This window comes from Emydura macquarii, unplaced genomic scaffold (assembly GCF_026122565.2).
Source record: "Emydura macquarii macquarii isolate MOO-44397 ecotype Brisbane River unplaced genomic scaffold, CSIRO-AGI_Emac_v2 contig_3296, whole genome shotgun sequence".
NCBI classification, from domain to species: domain Eukaryota; kingdom Metazoa; phylum Chordata; order Testudines; family Chelidae; genus Emydura; species Emydura macquarii.
Genome location: NW_027133433.1, coordinates 588454 through 605413, shown reverse-complemented (window position 1 = coordinate 605413; position 16960 = coordinate 588454). Strand labels below are relative to the sequence as shown.

The 16960-nt window shown below is 63.4% G+C and overlaps 1 protein-coding gene and 1 long non-coding RNA gene across 2 annotated transcripts; one reads left to right on the top strand and one right to left on the bottom strand.

Annotated features, from left to right (window-relative positions):
• Positions 1-1632: 1632 nt before the first annotated feature.
• On the bottom strand, positions 1633-3816 carry TMEM238 (transmembrane protein 238). The gene is made up of 2 exons (XM_067532715.1): positions 3164-3816; positions 1633-2366 (listed from the first exon to the last, which is right to left on the bottom strand). Exon 1 carries the CDS (start codon positions 3535-3537, stop codon positions 3166-3168), a length of 372 nt encoding a protein of 123 aa, XP_067388816.1. The 5' UTR covers positions 3538-3816; the 3' UTR covers positions 1633-2366; positions 3164-3165.
• An 8953-nt stretch (positions 3817-12769) lies between these two features.
• On the top strand, positions 12770-16566 carry LOC137143109 (uncharacterized). Its single transcript, XR_010917112.1, has 3 exons — positions 12770-12884; positions 16102-16151; positions 16373-16566. It is a non-coding gene; the product is annotated as an uncharacterized lncRNA (long non-coding RNA).
• The last annotated feature ends 394 nt before the right edge of the window (positions 16567-16960 follow it).

The window sequence follows — 16960 nt, the reverse complement described above, 5'->3', positions numbered from 1 at the left end:
TCAGACCCCTAAGTGAGTAGCTGCCCCCCCCCCCACTGCCTTGCCCTCCAGACCCATCCCTCCACGCTGCTCCTCGCCCCCTACTAACTTTTTTCCTGCCCCCCAGCACAGGAGTTCTCATCGGCTGCCCTCCCCCCTTCCTCACCCCCCCACCTGGGGTCACCCCACATCCCCTGCTGCTGGCCCTAGAACAGACCAAGGGCACCCTCTAGTGGCAACATGAAGAATGACCTGGACCCCAAATGGGTGGGGGGCAGGGAGGCGCTCAGGGCCTGGGGGGAGGCTGGAGGTGGTGGGGTGCAGTTGGCACTAACGGGATCCGTCCCCCCCCCCCCCCCAGCCTGTGCTCAGCCACCCTCCCTGCGGATGCCCTGCGGCGGCAACCCTGAGAAGTTCTACGCCAGCCAGTGTCTGCAGAGGAAATGCTGCCACGACAATGGTACCTGCTACCACCATGCCATCGATGGTGAGTACCCCCCAGAGCCAGCCGCATCCCCGCGCCAGCCCCCGCCGCACCCAGCCCCCACGTCCAGAGCCAGACACAGCCCTGAGCCTCACCTCAGAGCCAGCCGCACCCAGCCCTCACGGCCCACTCCAGAGCCAGCCACACCCCCACAGCCCACTCCAGAGCCAGACACAGCCCTGTGCCTCACCCCAGAGCCAGCCGCACCTCCACACCAGACCCTGTACACCCAGCCCCCACGGCCCACTCCAGAGCCAGACAAAGTCCTGTGCCTCACCCCAGAGACAGCCACACTCTGGTGCCCGACCCTAGAGGGGTCATGTCTCAGCCCGGGGCCCCTCTATAACTACGCCCCACATCCCACCCCAGAACCAGCCGCACCGGGTCCCGTCCACCCAGCTCCCATGCCCCACCCCCTTGCCAACTACAGCCCCATGCTGGACCCTGTAGGCGCATCCCCCATCCTGTGTCCCACCCCAGAGCCAGACGCAGCCCCACGCCCCACCGCGGAGGCAGCTGGCAGATGCTGAGCTGCCCCCACTTTCCCTTTCCATGGCAGCGCCGCGCCAGCGCCGGAATGCCGGGATCCTGGGCGGGGTCTGCGCCGGGGCTGCCGCGCTGTTCCTCTGCGTCTGTGTCGCCTGGTAGGTAACCGCACCTGGGCTCTGTGGCCCCAGGGGGAGGGGAAGCATGGGAGGGAACCGGAGCCCAGGGGTTGGGCGGCTGGAGTGTCCTGGGGGCAGAGAGAGGGGCTCAGGCTCCGCCCGGACTCCTGGGTTCTCCAGGCTCAGAGCCGGAATGGAGCCAGCTTTCCACAGTCGGGTCCTGGCTGAGCCCAGAAAGGGGCCTGGGGCCTTTCACTTCTAGGGGGCGCCGGCTCTCATCAGGCCCCAGGGCAGGGACTGGCTGGCTGGCTGGCTGGGGGGGGGGGCATGGGGCCTTTCCTATTTGGGCCCCTAGACACCCCATACACTCCCCCTCCCAGAGCTGGGGATAGAACCCAGGAGTCCTGCCCCCCCCTGCTCTAACCATTAGGCACCACTCCACCCCCCAGAGCCGGGGATAGAACCCAGGAGTCCTGGCTCCCAGCCCCCCATTCTCTGTTCTCCCCCCAGCAGGCTGAAGGGTGCCCAGAAGGCGGAGAAGGAGGCCAAGGAGCCGAAGTCAGACGCGGAGTTGGCTGATTATCTGCTGAAGCTGCTGGATGAGACCGAGGAGGAGGAGGAGGAGGAGGAGGAGACGGAGCCCAGGGCGGAAGAGCCAAAAGAGAGGGGGAGTAGCTATGGGCGGGGAGGGGGACCAGCCACCCCCCCTCCCCACCACCTGGGCTGCCACACCCCACACACAATAAAGGGTTAATTTTTTTCCACTTCTTTCCTGATCAGCTGGGGTGGGGGGGAATGCTGACCCACACCCAGGAGATCCCCCCCTCCTGCCCCCCACCCAGCTCCTTGTATAAACAGCCCCCGCACCAGAACGTGAGCAAGGAATGGAGCGTGGGACGTTTGCCCTCTAACTACTAGACACCCCCCCTCCCCTCCCCGAGCCAGGGAGAGAACCCAGGAGTCCTGGCTCCCAACTCCCCATCTCTAACCGGCAGCCTCCCCCGCGTGTGACGCAGGACGAGGAAGCAGAGAACAGAGGCCTCCAGACCCAAGGGGCTTTAAATACAAGCAGACGGACAGACGCCCCTTGGCAGGGTCCGGGGAGCCCTCGCCCAGCCTCCCCCGATACCCAGCCCCCTGCCCCACCCCAGAGACGTCTCTCTGTCCCTCTGTCCTGTGGCCGGTTGGGGTCCCTCTGTCTCGCAGCCCGGTCAGTGCTGTCTGAATTGGCGGGGGGCGGGTCCCGGACTGAGCCCCCATCCGACTTGTGCCCCCCAGGGCTCCGTCCCAAGAAGCATCTGGAAGAGACAGACAAGTGGGTCACAGGCCGGAGGGGGGAGCTAGGGGTTTGGGGGATAATTATATCTGGGGCAGCCCCTGCCAACCCGCCCGCCCCCCCAGCTGTCAGAATGGGCCATCCCGATATTTCACACCCCTTGGCCAAGCGGTCCATCCACATCCCCGGAAAACAACCCCCGGCTCCCCCCAGGCTGGGCGCTGGGCTCTGGTTACCAGCCTCAGGCGTGCAAACGGGATGAAGGTGGGGCAGGAATGTGGTGCGAGGGGGTGGGGCAGGGGACACGGGGTGGGGCTGGCATCCCCTAGACCCTTCCCTGGGTGAGGGTTGAGGGGCTGGGGGTGCAGGGTCAGGGTGGGGAGCGAGGGGCACAGGGGGTGAGGGGGGTGGGTTGGGTTAGGGAGGGGTGCAGGGTTTGGGGGCAGGTGAGTGGGGTCAACGTTTGGGGGCACAGGGGGCAGGGTCGGGGGGCAGGGGAGCGGGGCAGTGAGGGTGGGGGGCAGGCTTGGGGGGCAGGGGAGCGAGGGGAGACACAGGGGGCAGGGCAGTGAGGATGGGGGACACGGGGGGGGTGGCATGGAGGGTTCAGGGGCAGGACAGGGGGGCTTGTGGGGCAGGACAGCGAGGGGGGGCTCGGCGGGCAAGGGGACTCGGGGGTTCAGGGCAGCAAGGGGGGGCAGGGTTGGGGGCAGGACAGTGGGGGGGGCGGGGCAGGAGGGCAGGGGGACACGGAGGGCAGGGGGGCAGGCTCGGCGGGGGGACACGGGCAGGCTCGGCGGGGGGGGGGGTTGGCATTACCTCTAGGCCGTCTCCCGGGGCGGGGGCCCCTGGCCAGCCCGGACGGGGCCCAGGACCAGCGGGCCGGCCTGGCGCCGGGACCAGCGGCGGGAGATCTTGCGGGCCAGGCGGGCCAGCGGGCCCTTCTTGGCCGCGTAGTCGCGGCCCAGCTCGTCGGGCGCCAGCTGCAGGTTGCCCGTGTACCACAGCACCCAGCCCAGCAGGCTCAGGAAGACCAGCACCGCCCCCGAGTAGATCAGCAGGTCCCCGAAGTCCTGGCCCCGCACCCGCAGCCGGGCGAAGATGCCCGTCAGCAGCGCCCCCATGCCCGCCCCGTCCAGCAGCAGCGCCAGCCCCAGCGCCAGCCGGCACCGGCCCAGCCCCGCCGAGGCCATGGCGGAGTGGGGGGGGGGGGCAGTAGAAGGGGGAGTCCCAAGGGGGGGGCACAGACCCAGCAGGCCCCGGGCTGGCGCTGGGCAGGGAGGGAGGCCGCCCAGTGCGCGCAGAACCGGCCGGGGTGGTGGGTGGGGAGGGTCAGGGCGGGACCCGGCAGGTAGGTACCGCTCCCGGCCCGGGTTAACCCTTCCCTGCCTGCCCCAGGGCGACGGGCGTGGCTGGGACGGTCACATCCAGCCCGGGAGAGAACCCAGGAGTCCGGGCTCCCAGCGCCCGCCCACCCTGCTTTGACCACTAGACCCCACGCCCCGCCCAGAGCCGTGGAGAGAACCCAGGAGTCCGGGCTCCCAGCGCCCCCCCCCCCCGCGCCACACACACACAGACAGACAGACAATGGAGGGCGGGGCCAGGCTCAGTCACTCACAGCATCGGATTCTCCAGACCCACCTCACCTGGCGAGATCAAAGGAGACGCAAACCACCCCTAAGCCCCGCCCCCATGTGTGCCCCTGTCCAATCAGCTGTGTGGACTAACCCCCTCTTCCTGCTCACCTTTACCTGTCCGGCCAATGAGAGCCCAGACTGCGGGGGAAGGGCCGAGTTACCTTTAACCCTTTCCCAACAGGTGCAGGCTGCTGAATGTCAATAAACCCAGCAGGGGTGAAACCACCCAGGGGGGAACCCAGGAGTCCTGGCTCCCAGCTCTCCTGCTCTAACCATTAGACCCCACTCCTGTCCCAGAGCCAAGGAGAGAACCCAGGAGTCCTGGCTCCCAGCCCAGAGGGATGGCTGGCCCTGTTTTTAGGACACTAACTTGGGACATGGGACTGAATTCCCTGCCCTGCCAGGCAGGTCCCTTAGCCGCTCTGTGACTCAGTTTCCCCACCGTCATGGATCCACAGGCCCGGTGCTCCTGCCCAGCTCTGGAACAGTCCCTGGGAGGCCTCCTTCAGTGCGTCAGCCCCTTAGTGTCCCACCCTCACTGGGGTGAGCCCCTCGGCTTCCCCACCCCCTGGGACCAAACCTCGGAGCCTGCAGCCCCCCTGCGTCACACCAGGAGCTCCCCGCAGCGCGTCTGGCTGGACTGGACCTGGGAGGGAGACCCCCCCCCCCGAGGGAGCAGTGCACCCCCCTGTCCTCGATGTGGAGTGACTCTCAGCCCCTGGTGTGAACACAGGAGGGTTTATTTAGGTGTCTGGATGTCGAAAGTCCTTAGTTAACCTGGAGAATGGGAAGTCACAGCAAAGTCCATCTGGGTCGGTCCAGAGCCCAGCACCCCCCTCTGACCCCTCTTGGGTCCCAATCCCGAAGCGTGTCCTGCCTCCAGCGACCCACACATCACACTCCCCCAAGCCCCTCCTCAGTCCTTTGTTCTTGTTCCCTGGCAAACCTGGGCACCTGGCCTCCTCCCGGCTCTTTGTCCTCCAGATGCTCACACCCAGCTGGCTTCCTGCGGGGGAGAGGGGGGGCATCCACCGTCGCTCCTTGCTACGTACCAAATGTCCGAGCCATTGTCTTCTGGGACCCTCCATGGGCAAGGGGCCCAGGCCCCCGACAGCCAGGGACAGTCACCCCTGGATCTCTGCTCTCCCCCCACCAAGTTAACCAGGCAGAACAGAGGGGAAACTGAGGCAGGCACAGTATTCATACGAAACATGATGACAGAATCCGGCTATGCCACACCCATCCCTACTATGGGGTAGAGCAGCCCTGCCCTGCCCCATGGGGTGTGTAGCCTGGAGTTTGTGAGGTGCCCAGAGGCCACAGTAAAGGGGGCCGGAGGAGGCTGTCGGGTGGGCAGGTAGCCCCAGGGTGTGTGTGGGGAGGGGCTGCCAATGTCACAATGCCAGGCCCCAGGTCAGAGGTTCCGGGGCAGCCCAGAGCAGAAGGGGGCTGTGATGCTGTCTCGCCAGCAGGGGGCAGTGACCCTGGCAGCACCTTGTGCCGGGGCCATGGCCCCCCGAGCGCTGGCTGCCCCGGGTCCCTGCTGCTGCCGTGATGTACCCCATGTCCTGGGCCTCCTGGGACCCTCAGCCCCGATGAGCCAGACCTGACCCAGTCAGCCGGCCCCATGCTCATGTACCCCCCAGGTGGGCTGAGGAGTGGTGTGTGAGGGGGGCAGGACTCCTGGGTTCTTTCCCCAGCTCTGGGAGGGGAGTGGGGTCTAGTGGTTAGAGGATGGGGGCTAGGAGCCAGGACACCTGGGTTCTTTCCCTGACTCTGGGAGGGGAGTGGGGTCTAGAGGTTAGAGGATGGGGTCTAGACGCCAGGACACCTGGGTTCTTTCCCTGACTCTGGGAGGGGAGTGGGGTCTAGTGGTTAGAGGGTGGAGGCTGGGAGCCAGGACTCCTGGGTTCTTTCCCCGGCTTTGGGTGGGGTGTGAGGTCTACTAGTCGGAGTGGGGGGTGGGCTGGGGGCCAGGACTCCTGGGTTCTCTTCTTACTGGCTCCCCCCAGGGCTCGTGCGGAGGAGCCCGCACTCCTTCCCCGAATGCATCAGCGACTTCGCCTTTGCCGGCTGGATCCCGGTCATCGGGGACCTGCAGAAGCTGCTGGCGCGGGGGGAGTATGACCCCCTGTGCCCTGCCCCCCTCTTCGAGAGCAACTTCCTGCAGGTGAGCGCTGCCCCCCCACATTGGTGGGGTGTCCAGGGGAGCAGGGTAACCCCAGAGCATCCTCTCTAGGCTGCTCCTCGCCCAGCAGCCACAATCCCCTCCCTCCACCTTGGCTGGACTCCATCAGCCCCACGGCAGGGGCCTCTCCCCGGTGGGGCCAGGAGCCACGGGTTCTAGTTCTGCTGCCCCGGGAGGGGGAAGGCGTGATCCAGCTGGGAGGGCCAGTGCGGTGCCTGCCCCATCCCCCCCCACTAATCCCCTCCCGCCCCCCTCCGTTGCAGGTGACCAAGCGGGGCGAGCTGGTGGACATGCACAACCGCGCCAGCCTGGTGACCCTGGGCATTGCTGCCACCAGCCCTGCCCTGCTCCTGCCCGATGTCATGATCCTCGCCCGCCCCGCGGACAGGCCTCAGGGGGAGCCGTTGGGGCCCAAGGGGGCTCACGGCCCACTGGAGCTGGAGCTGACACGGTGAGTGCCAGCAGGGGGCGCCCTTCCACGGCAGGCCGGGCCCTGGGGTGGTGCTCAGGGGTGCTGTACTGCAGGGAACCGGATGGGGGGCTCAGTCTGGCAGGGCCCATGTTGCCTAGGAGCCAGGCCCATATAACCTACAAAGGCCTGGTTAGTGACTGGGAGGGAGACTCCCATGACAAGCTCTGTGCTGTTAGCAGCGGCTGCATAAACAGCCTCAGCGCCCCACCCCAGAGATGGCCGCATCTCAGTGCTGGCTGAGGGATCCCCTTGTAAACAGATGCCAGCCCTGCTCTAACCACTAGGCCCGACTCCCTTCCCAGAGCCAGGGATAGAACCCAGGAGTCCTGGCTCCCAGCCCCCCCCCCCCCGCTCTAACCACTAGGCCCCACTCCCTGAGTGGGGCTGGAACCCAGGCATCCGGCTGAGCCCTCGCCCCCCCCCCCCCGGCAGGCTGATCCCGCTGGAGCTGGTGAGCCTCTACCTGCACGACGTGGGGGAGCAGCGGCTGAAGCTGCGCCTGGCCACGGGGCGGGTCTACTACCTGCAGCTCTGCGCCCCCCGGGGGGAGGAGCGCCCACTTTTCTCCCGCTGGCTGCGCCTCATCTACCTGCTACAGGCCCCCCCGGGCAGCAGGACCAGCGCCCCCTCCTGGCACAGCTCCGACCTGCGCAGCCACCCGGCCAAGGTGAGCTGGGTGCGCCGCGTGGGGGGCGCTGGCCAGGGCAGTGCAGAATTGTGGGGTGGGTGGGGCGCAGGGCAGGGGCCATGCCACGGGCTGGGGGCACAGGGTGGGGAGGGATGTGGGGCGCCAGGGGTGCCGGCGTGGAGGGCTGGGGGGCAGGAGGCAGGACATCGGGAGCACAGCACAGGGACAGTGTGGGTGGCACGGGGTGGGGGCGAGGGGTACAGGGAGGTGGGGGGGCCCAGTGTGGGGGCTGATATGGGGGGCACAGGGTGGGGACATAGGGTGGTGTGGGGGGGGCACAGCATTGGGGGCACTAGGCAGCATGGGGGGTGGGTCCTGTTCCGCTGGGCTGACCCCATCTCTCCTGCCCTGCCCCCCATCTCTCCAGCCCCCCCTTAGCCAGCGGCTGCAGCCCATCCACGAGGAGGAGGAACCCGGGGCCCTGATGCCCCGACTCAGGGAGCCCCCAGGCAGCGGGAGCCGGCCCCCCACCCAGGAGCAGCTGAGCAGGAGGCAGCGCCCGGCCAGCCCCACCAGAGGGCAGCAACCTGCCACGTAGGTACCGCTGGAGGCTTCAGGATGTAAGAGCTGGAGCCAGGACTCCTGGGTTCTCTCCCCAGCTCTGGGAGGGGAGCGGGGTCTAGTGGTTATTGCAGGGGGGCTGGAAGCCAGGACTCCTGGGTTCTCTCCCCAGCTCTGGGAGGGGAGCGGGGTCTAGTGGTTATTGCAGGGGCAAGTGGGGCTGGGGGCATATGTCTCCCTTGAGCCCGCAGTGCAGGCTATATGGAGGCTGGGGGCTGGGACACGGGGGGGCAGGGGTGCACATTCCCTGGAGATCAGTGAGGGGGGTCTTGGGGAGACCCTGTCCGTGAGTCTGTGATCTGTGGAGGATTCCAGCCAGCCGGGGGGATGCTGCCCCCGCCATCCCTCCAGCCCGACGGGCCGGGCGGTTCTGATCCGGGCTCTCTCTTTACAGGCAGAGTATAGCGGGACGTGGGGCTGGACGCCTGGAAAAGCCCAGCACGGGTAGGTACCACGCAGGCCGATACGGGAATCAGGGCACCCACACAGCGCCTCCTGCTGGGGGAGGTGGGGCTGGGGAAGCCAGGAGACCCCCCTCCCCAGCTCCTCAATCTCCTTCTGCTTTGCAACAGCCTCGGTGAGACGCTCCCCCAGCCCCATCCAGTTTGATGGGCTGTCCGGCTCCCGGGCAAAGGTCGCTGACCCATGGATGCAGGTGAGGGCTGGCGGGCGAGGGGAGTGACCCCCAACCTTGAGATCCAGAGGGCTGTGTCTTGGGCAGAGGACCCCCCCCCTCTCCTAGGAAGGGGGTTCCCCGAGAAAGGGCGCCCCTCCCAACCAGACTCCCCATCACTAGCCCAGAGAGGTTCCCTGTCCGCCCTGCTCTTCACGGGACCTCGGGGGCGCTGCTGAGCAATGGGTGATGCAGCCCCTGTCTGTGGGCCAGGTGTCAGTGCAGTCTAGTGGTTAGAGCAGGGGGCTGGGAGCCAGGACTCCTGGGTTCTCTCCCTGACTCTGGGAAGGGAAAGGAGGTGGGAGGCTGGTGGATATAGCTGCCATTAACCCGGGGTCCCTTCCCAGCAGAGCCCAGTGTCCAGGGAGCGGAGCTACAGAAGCCAGCCGTATCTCGAGGGCTCCTCCAGGGAGCCGATCGTGGAGAGGAGCCGGGGGCAGCTGAACGTGGCCATCCCCTCTGGGGAACAAGGGGGCGTCAGTTCCCGGAGCCAGGTGGGAAGCCTGAGCCAGCGTGGAGCGAGTGCAGCCTCCAAAGCCTCCGGCGCCCCCGGCTCCCCTGAGCGATCCAGAGCCTCCGTGGGCGTGGGGCGCTCGGAGGTAGCCACGGCCTCCCTGGGCGTGGGGCGCTCGGAGGTAGCCACGGCCTCCATGGGCGTGGGGCGCTCGGAGGTAGCCACGGCCTCCCTGGGCGTGGGGCGCTCCCTACCAAGCACGGCCTCGGTGGCAGCAGGTCCTTCCAGGCTGGTCAGTGCCCGGCTCTCGAGGATAGATGGACAGATGGAGCCAGGCAAGAGATCTGGGGAGAGGAACCGAGCCCAGCTGGGCCATGCCAGCTCCGCCGGAGAGCAGGGTGGGTCCCGTTCCCGGAGCCAGCGTGGATCTAGTGCGACATCTAGGCCACCCAGAGCCGCCATGGCTCCCAGCTCCCACGAGCGGCCCAGTGGGTCCATGGTTCCCAGCTTTGCGGAGCAGGCCAGCTCTCCCGTGGCTCCTGCCCCTCCAGAGAGATCCCAGCTGTCTGTGGGCGTGGGGCCTTCAGAAGTAGCCACGGCGTCCGTGGCTGTGGGCCCCTCTGGGCAGAGAAGCCGGAGCAGCCCCCGGTTGGGAACAAGATCCAGGGAGACAAGTGGAGAAGGTGTCAAAGGCAAAGCCCAGTCCAGCTCTGGCCACGTCAGCCAGAAGAGGCTGTCCAGGTAGGTGGGGTCGGTGGGTCCTGGTTAAACACATAACCAGCCCCCCGCGCTCTACCCCAGAGGCAGTCGCATCTCGGCACTGGGTGAAATGATCTCCTGCAGTCTGTATAATCCATTTGGTTAAAGTGCTTTGGGATCTTTATTGTGTAATGAAACCTGCTCCGTGTGTGTGTCTGTCCCTACCACTCTCCGCTGGAGGGGATAAGCCCTGCTCCATGTGTGTGTGAGTGCAAGCAAACTATCTGCCCTTCACGGGCTGTGGTCAAATCTCTCTGACACCGTGTCCTATGCACCGTACTGCTCCTGGATGAGGGGGATTCTCCATTCACCTAAAGGGCAGGGGCTGGAGCTTTACCAATAGGAAGCGGAGGCCCGAACCCCACTGTCCCTGAGTGGTACGTGGGAGGGAGACGGTGCCGTCACCCCCACCCAAGGCCCAGGTGTGAGCGTCTCAGGATATTCGAGGCCCAGGGTGACTGGTAGCTGAACTATGGATCTTCCTTTTCAGGGAAAAGGGATCAGACTCGACAGGAAAGTTTAAATCGGCTCTGAGTTCAGGTATGGAGAAAATCCTCCTTCCCGCAGTAAGGGAATTTCCCGCCCTGCACCCCACAGCCACCCTCACTGGGAGAGGTGGGGCTGGGGTAGCTGGGAGCCCCACCCCACAGCCAGCACTCCCTCCCCGTGCCCCACAGCGCCCCCACGTGGCTGCCCAGTGTCTCATTGCTCTATTACGCCCTCAGCCAAGGACAAGGGCAGCCTCACATTTGTGACCATCTACAGCGCCCTGTCCAACTCCCTGGATAAGGTGACGGGCGGGAAGCTGAGTCAGGTAGGGGGCGCTGGTGGGCCAGGGTGCAATGGGTGGGGGGGGGCAGGATGGGTGGGAGGATGTGGGGGGAGCTCGGATGTGGGGGGGCAGGGTGGGGAGCTCAGCCGGGCGAATCCCACATGGGATCCAGCCCCCTCCCATTCGGCCTCCTTCATCAGTGTGATGAGTATGCCAGCCCTCGGGCCCCGGGGCAGAGTCCCCCTCCACAGGCAACCTCTCCAGGGAAGGGCCAGGAGGTCATGGAGCCCGAGTCCATGTCTCCCCCCTGGAGCAGAGGACTGTGTGCGCTGGGGGAGGGGCTGGCACCATTCCCATCCCCCATAATCCCCTGCAGTGCTCATGCCCACTCCCATGACACCCCACGGCCCTGAGCCCTCTGCCCTCCCCCCCTGTCCTGAGCCCCTCGGTCACTCTACCTGAGACCCCCGGCGCCCCCTGCCTCAAACCCCGTCTGATTCTCTCTGCCCTCCCTCCCCAAAGAGAAGGAGCCGGGAGGATGCCAAGACGCAGCTGTCTTCAAAGTCCTCCAAGCGGGTCACCATCTCGGGCGTGGTGGAGATGTCGGGCCAGCGCAGCCCGGAGCTGAGCTCCGTGGCACCCTCGACCGTGGAGAGCAAGGGGCGGAGTGACGGGGAGCAGGGCCCAGCTGGCTCTGGGGCAGCTCTGGGCTGGGAGAGCGACCGACTGTCCAGGGCACAGCCTGGGGGATCCAGAGCCACCGTGGGTCCCAGCTCCCCTGAGAAATCCAGAGCCTCCGTGGGCGTGGGGCGCTCGGCCGTGACCACGGCGTCGGGGGCAGCGGGTCCTTCCAGGCTGGGCAGCGCTACTGTGGGTCCCAGCTCCTCTGAGAAATCCAGAGCCTCCGTGGGCGTGGGGCGCTCAGCCGTGACCACGGCGTCGGTGGCAGCGGGTCCTTCCAGGCTGGGCAGCGCCACCGTGGGTCCCAGCTCCCCTGAGAAATCCAGAGCCTCCGTGGGCGTGGGGCGTTCAGCCGTGGCCACGGCCTCCGTGGGCGTGGGGCGCTCGGCCATGGCCACAGCGTCGGTGGCAGTGGGTCCTTCCAGGCTGGGCAGCGCCCAGCCCGTGGGGACGGACAGAGAGATGGAGCTGGGCAGGAGATCCAGGGAGCCAAGTGCGGAGAGGAGCCAAGCCCTGCGGGGCCACGTCAGCCCTTCCACGGAGCAGGGCACGTCCCGTTCCCGGAGCCCCGTGGGGAGGCCAAGCCAGCCGGGGTCTAGCGCTGTGTCCGGAGCTTCCGGAGCAGCTGGCCCTTTGGAGAGATCCAAAGTCTCGGTGGCCGCCGGCCCTTCAGAGAAATCCAGAGTCTCAGCAGCCGCCGGCCCTTCGGAGATGGCCACGGTATTGGTGGCCGTGGGGCCGTCCGAGCTGGGGCCACGGAGCAGCGCCCGGCTCTCGGAAAGGGACAGGCTGAGCCTGCCAGGTGAGAGGTCTAGCAAGCGGGGGAGGCGGAGCGGAGGTCGAATCAGCTCCCCAAACTCCACTGGGGAGGCTGGGACCCCTGGCACTGTGGCTTCCCTGGGAATGGACAGTGACGACGTGTCCAGAGGAACATCTAAGAGGTCCAGAGCCTCCGTGGCTCCTGGTTCTCCAGAGAGATCGAGACCTTTGGCTCAAGATTCTGCTGAGAGGTCCAGAGCTTCTGTGGCTCCTGGCTCTCCAGAAAGATCCAGAGCCTCCGTGGTTCCAGGTTCTGCTGAAAAATCCAGCGCCTCCAGGGCTCCAGGATCTGCTGAGAGATCAAGACCTGTGGCTCCAGGATCTGCTGAGAGATCCAGAGTGTCCGTGGCTGCCGGCCCGTCAGAGATGGCTGCAGTATCGGTGGCTGTGGGCCGGTCTGAGCCGGGGTCTCTGAGCAGCGCCCAGCCCACGGGGACAGACGTTCGGGTTCCCAGTGATGGGAGGAGCTGGCTCAGCTCCCTGAGCTCTGGGGCTCCTCTGGGGACTGAGGCCGGTGACGCATCCCCAGGCAGCGCCCGCCGGGGGAGATCTGGGGGGCAGAGCCAAAGCTGGACCAGGGAGAAAGGAGGGGCCCATTCCCAGAGTCCCTTGGGCCAGCCGAGCCAGACGTCCCACAGGAGATCCGCAGTCTCCGTGGCAGTGGGGATCTCCAAGCCGGCTGTGGTCTCGGTGGGTGTGGGTCCCAGTGGTGCCTGGCGCTCGGAGCTGGACAGACAAGGGCACTGGGGACCTGGGAGAGCCAGCGTGGCGAGGAGCCGGAGCAAAGGTCAGCAGGAAGACAAGCAGGACCCCTCTGTGGGGCACCCCGCCAGCAGGTAGGTGGGGCTGGGGGGCGTCACATCAACCGCACGCGTTCAGCAGGGCCCGCTTCTGCCGGACTCCTGGGTTCAACTTCTAGCCGTGGAGAGGGGAGCGGAGTGGGGACTAGTGGTTAGAGCAGGGAGGCTGGGAGCCAGGACTCCTGGGTTCTATTCCTGTCTGAGACTGACTTTCTGTGACTCCAGATCAAGCCCCGTGCCTCAGTTTCCCCCACTACACGTAGGGCTATACTTCCTCCCCCCATGGGCCGCATAGTGGTGTGCTGTGCTCCCTGTGGGACCTAGGGGGTGCTGCAGAGGGGCAGGGTACCTGGAGACCCTAGAGATTCTGATTGGATGCCCTCTCCCTCTCTCTAGGACAGGCAGCTGTGTTTCCTGGGGGCTCAACGGTCGCCCCCATTCCTCCTACCCCTTGCTCCTGAGACTCAAGACTTCCTAAGCTTAGCTCAGGTCTGGTCCATTCCCAGGAGCTTCTCTCAGCAAGCCAGGAGGGAAGTGGGGTCTAGTGGTTAGAGCAGGGAGGGTGGATACGGGGGGTCAGGACTCCTGGGTTCCCACCCACAGTTGGCTCAGATCGGCTGGTTCAGGCTGCTGGGTGGTAAAATGTGGGTGTTTAATCGGTGTGTAGACATACCCTGGGTGTCTCTTTGCCCCCCCAAGATATACCAGAGTGAACCTCCGCTTTTCATCATCAACTCCCCCACTCTGCCCCGCCCCTGGTACTTGTTCCGTCCTGCAAATTTCCTCTCTTGGAGATTTTGAAATGCCCCGGCTGGGCGTGCAAAGAGCCGTCCAGCGGGAGGCACGCCAGGCACACGTGGCCGGACGGAGAGAGCCGGGGGAACAAGGCGAGGAGGTTCCAGATTTTATTGGACCATCTTCTCTTGCACCTGGGAAAGGGGCGCCTAGTGTCACGGCGAAATACCTGGTGGAAGTGATCAGGAATTAACGCGTTCCCGGGGGTAGTGGCCCGATCATGCCACCGCAGTCGTAGGACAGAAAAGGGGGGTGAGAAGGTTACAGGTTGTCGTAATGAGCCGTGAATCCAGAGTCCGTGATTTTCAGTGTCTCGCGAGGCTCTGAATTGAAGCTTCCCGGCCCATGGGTGGCCAGGGCTGGGCAGGTTTCCGTTGAGGCTGAGGATGGAGGGGCGCTAGGGTGCGTGTGTCTTGGATCGGTTTTGCTGGGCTGAGGACGTTCGAGGGTGGAGGGACTGTCTGGTTTCACCCCCATCGTCGGGGCCCTGGATGGGATACACCCCATGTCAGGCCCCAGGGATCTTGAAAGGTGCATCGTGGGAGGTGCTGATCACCCTAACGATGGAGATGGAGCTGCAGGTTTTGTATCTTCTGGCTGGATCTGGTGAGCTTGGCGAGGTTGGAGGGTTGTTGGAAGCCAGAAGAGGGGGTCCAGGGAAGATTTCCCTCAGTACGGGGTCCCCGTAGAATATGGGATGCATTTATTTGATGACACCCCATATAGGTTTCAGTGGGGGGCGGAGGGGGTTTTATTTCTGTGTTGAAGCAGGTTATCTTGGGTTATTTAGCTGGCCCCTTCCATGATGCGATCAATGTCTCTGGTGGAGCATCCTTGTTTGGTGACAGCGGTTTTAGGTGTGTTAAAGTGAATATAATGGACTTTCTCCTCTGAATAGACACTGGATTTATGGCTCATTACAACAATCTATAACCCACTTAAATCACCCGCCAGCTTCTCCGCACCCCCCCCTCGCAAGACGGGAGAGGAGTTAACGGGCCGCTTCACCTTGAATTGTCCCTTGAAATATGTGTAAACTCCTTACGCTAAACAATCTGTTCCACTTTGTATTTTGCTGGGGTATCTTTCCCAGACCTGGAGAAGAGTTCTGCATAGCTGGGTCCAATAAAAGACATAAGAACGGCCCTACTGGGTCAAACCAATGGTCGATCTAGCCCAGTATCCTGTCTTCTGTCAGTGGCCAATGCCAGGTGCATCAGAGAGAATGAATGGAACAGGGAATCAAGGGATCCGTCCTGTCACCCATTCCCAGCCTCTGTGTTGGTGCCACGATATCAGAGACACCTTACCCACCTTGTCTCTCTAATATCCCGGGACTGACACAGCTACAACAAACACAGACAGCGTCACCTAGTGGATAGAGTGCTGGGTCTCTGGGCATCTTTCTTCCCCATCTGTAAAATGGGCATAACGTTCCATTTTCTGTAAAGTGCTTTGAGATCTATGGATGATTTAGGGATCATTATTAGTTTCTTCTCACTTAGAAACTCTCCACTGCAAGGTGCTAATGAGAAAGCTGTCGCTGATTGATTTTTACTCCATTATTTTTGTCATTTTTATTTGTAAGAATAATTGGTCATTACTATTGTAATTATGATTGTAATCACATTCATTATTTTACTTAAAACTCTGAGTAACCCAGTTAACCCCAGATAAATGACCACTTTGCTATACTTATGGTTGCTGATTTAATTCAGCAGAAATTCAGATCAATGCAAACATTGTAATAATGAAATTTATCTGCAGACCTGGCAATTTATCTCAGGGATCCATCCAGACTTTATGACTGAAAACTGGGTTCTTAATTAAATGAAAGATTCTGCGGAAAGCATCTGTTTCTCTCCTATTTTTTGAGTGTAAAACTGAAAGTTTCTGCTTGAAAATTGACATTTTTAACCCATTTTATTGGCTAAAACTTTTTCTTTGGGTTTGGATCAGAATTGATTTAGGTTTTGGCAGATTTCAGCTAATTTTTTGTTTATTTTTTTTCACTTTGTCTGATTTTTCCCTAGTTTTTAGCAGGTTTTGGCCGAATTATTTTTTTTGGCCTTTTTTTTGCCTTCACATTTTCAGGCCTAATCTTTTTTCAGCTGTTTGTGTTATCCGGCAATTGTTTTCATGATTTTCAAGTTTCCTGGGTGGGGGGGTTGTTTGGTTTTTTGAGTCAAAGTTTAAATTTGCCATTGAAAATGTAGACAGAACTGAAAAATCACTGGGTGAGTTGCGGTTTGCTATGGAAAATCCACCCCGTTTTCCGATCAACTCTTAAGAACAGAGTTATTCTTAATAGGTTCTCCTAGACTTCCCGTTCTGAGGAGCGGGGCAGTTGGGAGGTATATTTACCTGTGCGTAGAATCAGCTTAATACACTCGTTTTGATCATGGCATTGGGTCGTGACGGTCACAGCTGATCACATCGCGGGCGTTTATCTCCACAGAGGTGGCAGTGACCGGGCTGCAACCAGAATGAAATCCCAGTAGAGGCCAGGTAAGGGGTGGGAGCTCCATCTCCATGTGCTTGGATGTTAGCTGCATCCAAATCTTCACCCCTATTCTGCGTTTTACGGTGGCACGTCAGCACGCTGAGACCAGGGCCCCAGTCGTGCTGGGTGCTGTTTGGACACCCGTGCTCCACGGCGCCCCGTGCTGGGGTGCAGTAGCTGGCGGTACGTTCTCTGCCCTGCGTGATGACGGTTTCTCCTCCCGCAGGCCGGACACAGCAAGAGCTGGAGTGGAGTGTTCGTTGCCGGGCCAGGGAACTCTCTCAGGGACAGGACGACTGGAGGATCCAGGCTGGGGGAGCGGGTCAGGAAGAGGCTGGGCTGCCCCCCAGGAGCCGGCTGGCCGGGGGCACGGGGCAGCGAACGTCGCAGCTTTCCCAGCTTTGCCTATTAAACTTTGCACTGAACGTTGGACCGGCTTATGTGTGCGATTGTCCCTCCAGCACGGCAGCCAGCGCCCTCCAGTGCTCAGGGCGGGGCCCGTGCCCCAGGGCAGCGCTAGGGGGTGCTGGGCTGCAGGGAGCGGGCTGGGTGGGGGGGCTCAGTGAGGGGGGAAGGCAGAAGGGAGGTCTCAGGGGACTCCGTGGGGGAACGGTGGGAGATGTTCGGGGGGGGGGGGGAGTGGCATGGGGGGAGAGGATCCATGGGGGGGACGTTCAGGGGTGTGGGGAGAGCAAAGGGGGGGTTCCATGGGGGAGGGGGGAGCAGAGTGGGGGGCAAGCTCCATGGGGGGTGTTTGGGGAGCAAATTGAAGGGGCTGGGCTCCATGGGAGGGAGCAGTGTGTGGGGGGGGCCA

Bases quoted from the DNA above. Each gene is read 5' to 3' on its own strand.
- TMEM238 (XM_067532715.1), bottom strand. From the start codon at position 3,537: ATGGCCTCGGCGGGGCTGGGCCGGTGCCGGCTGGCGCTGGGGCTGGCG.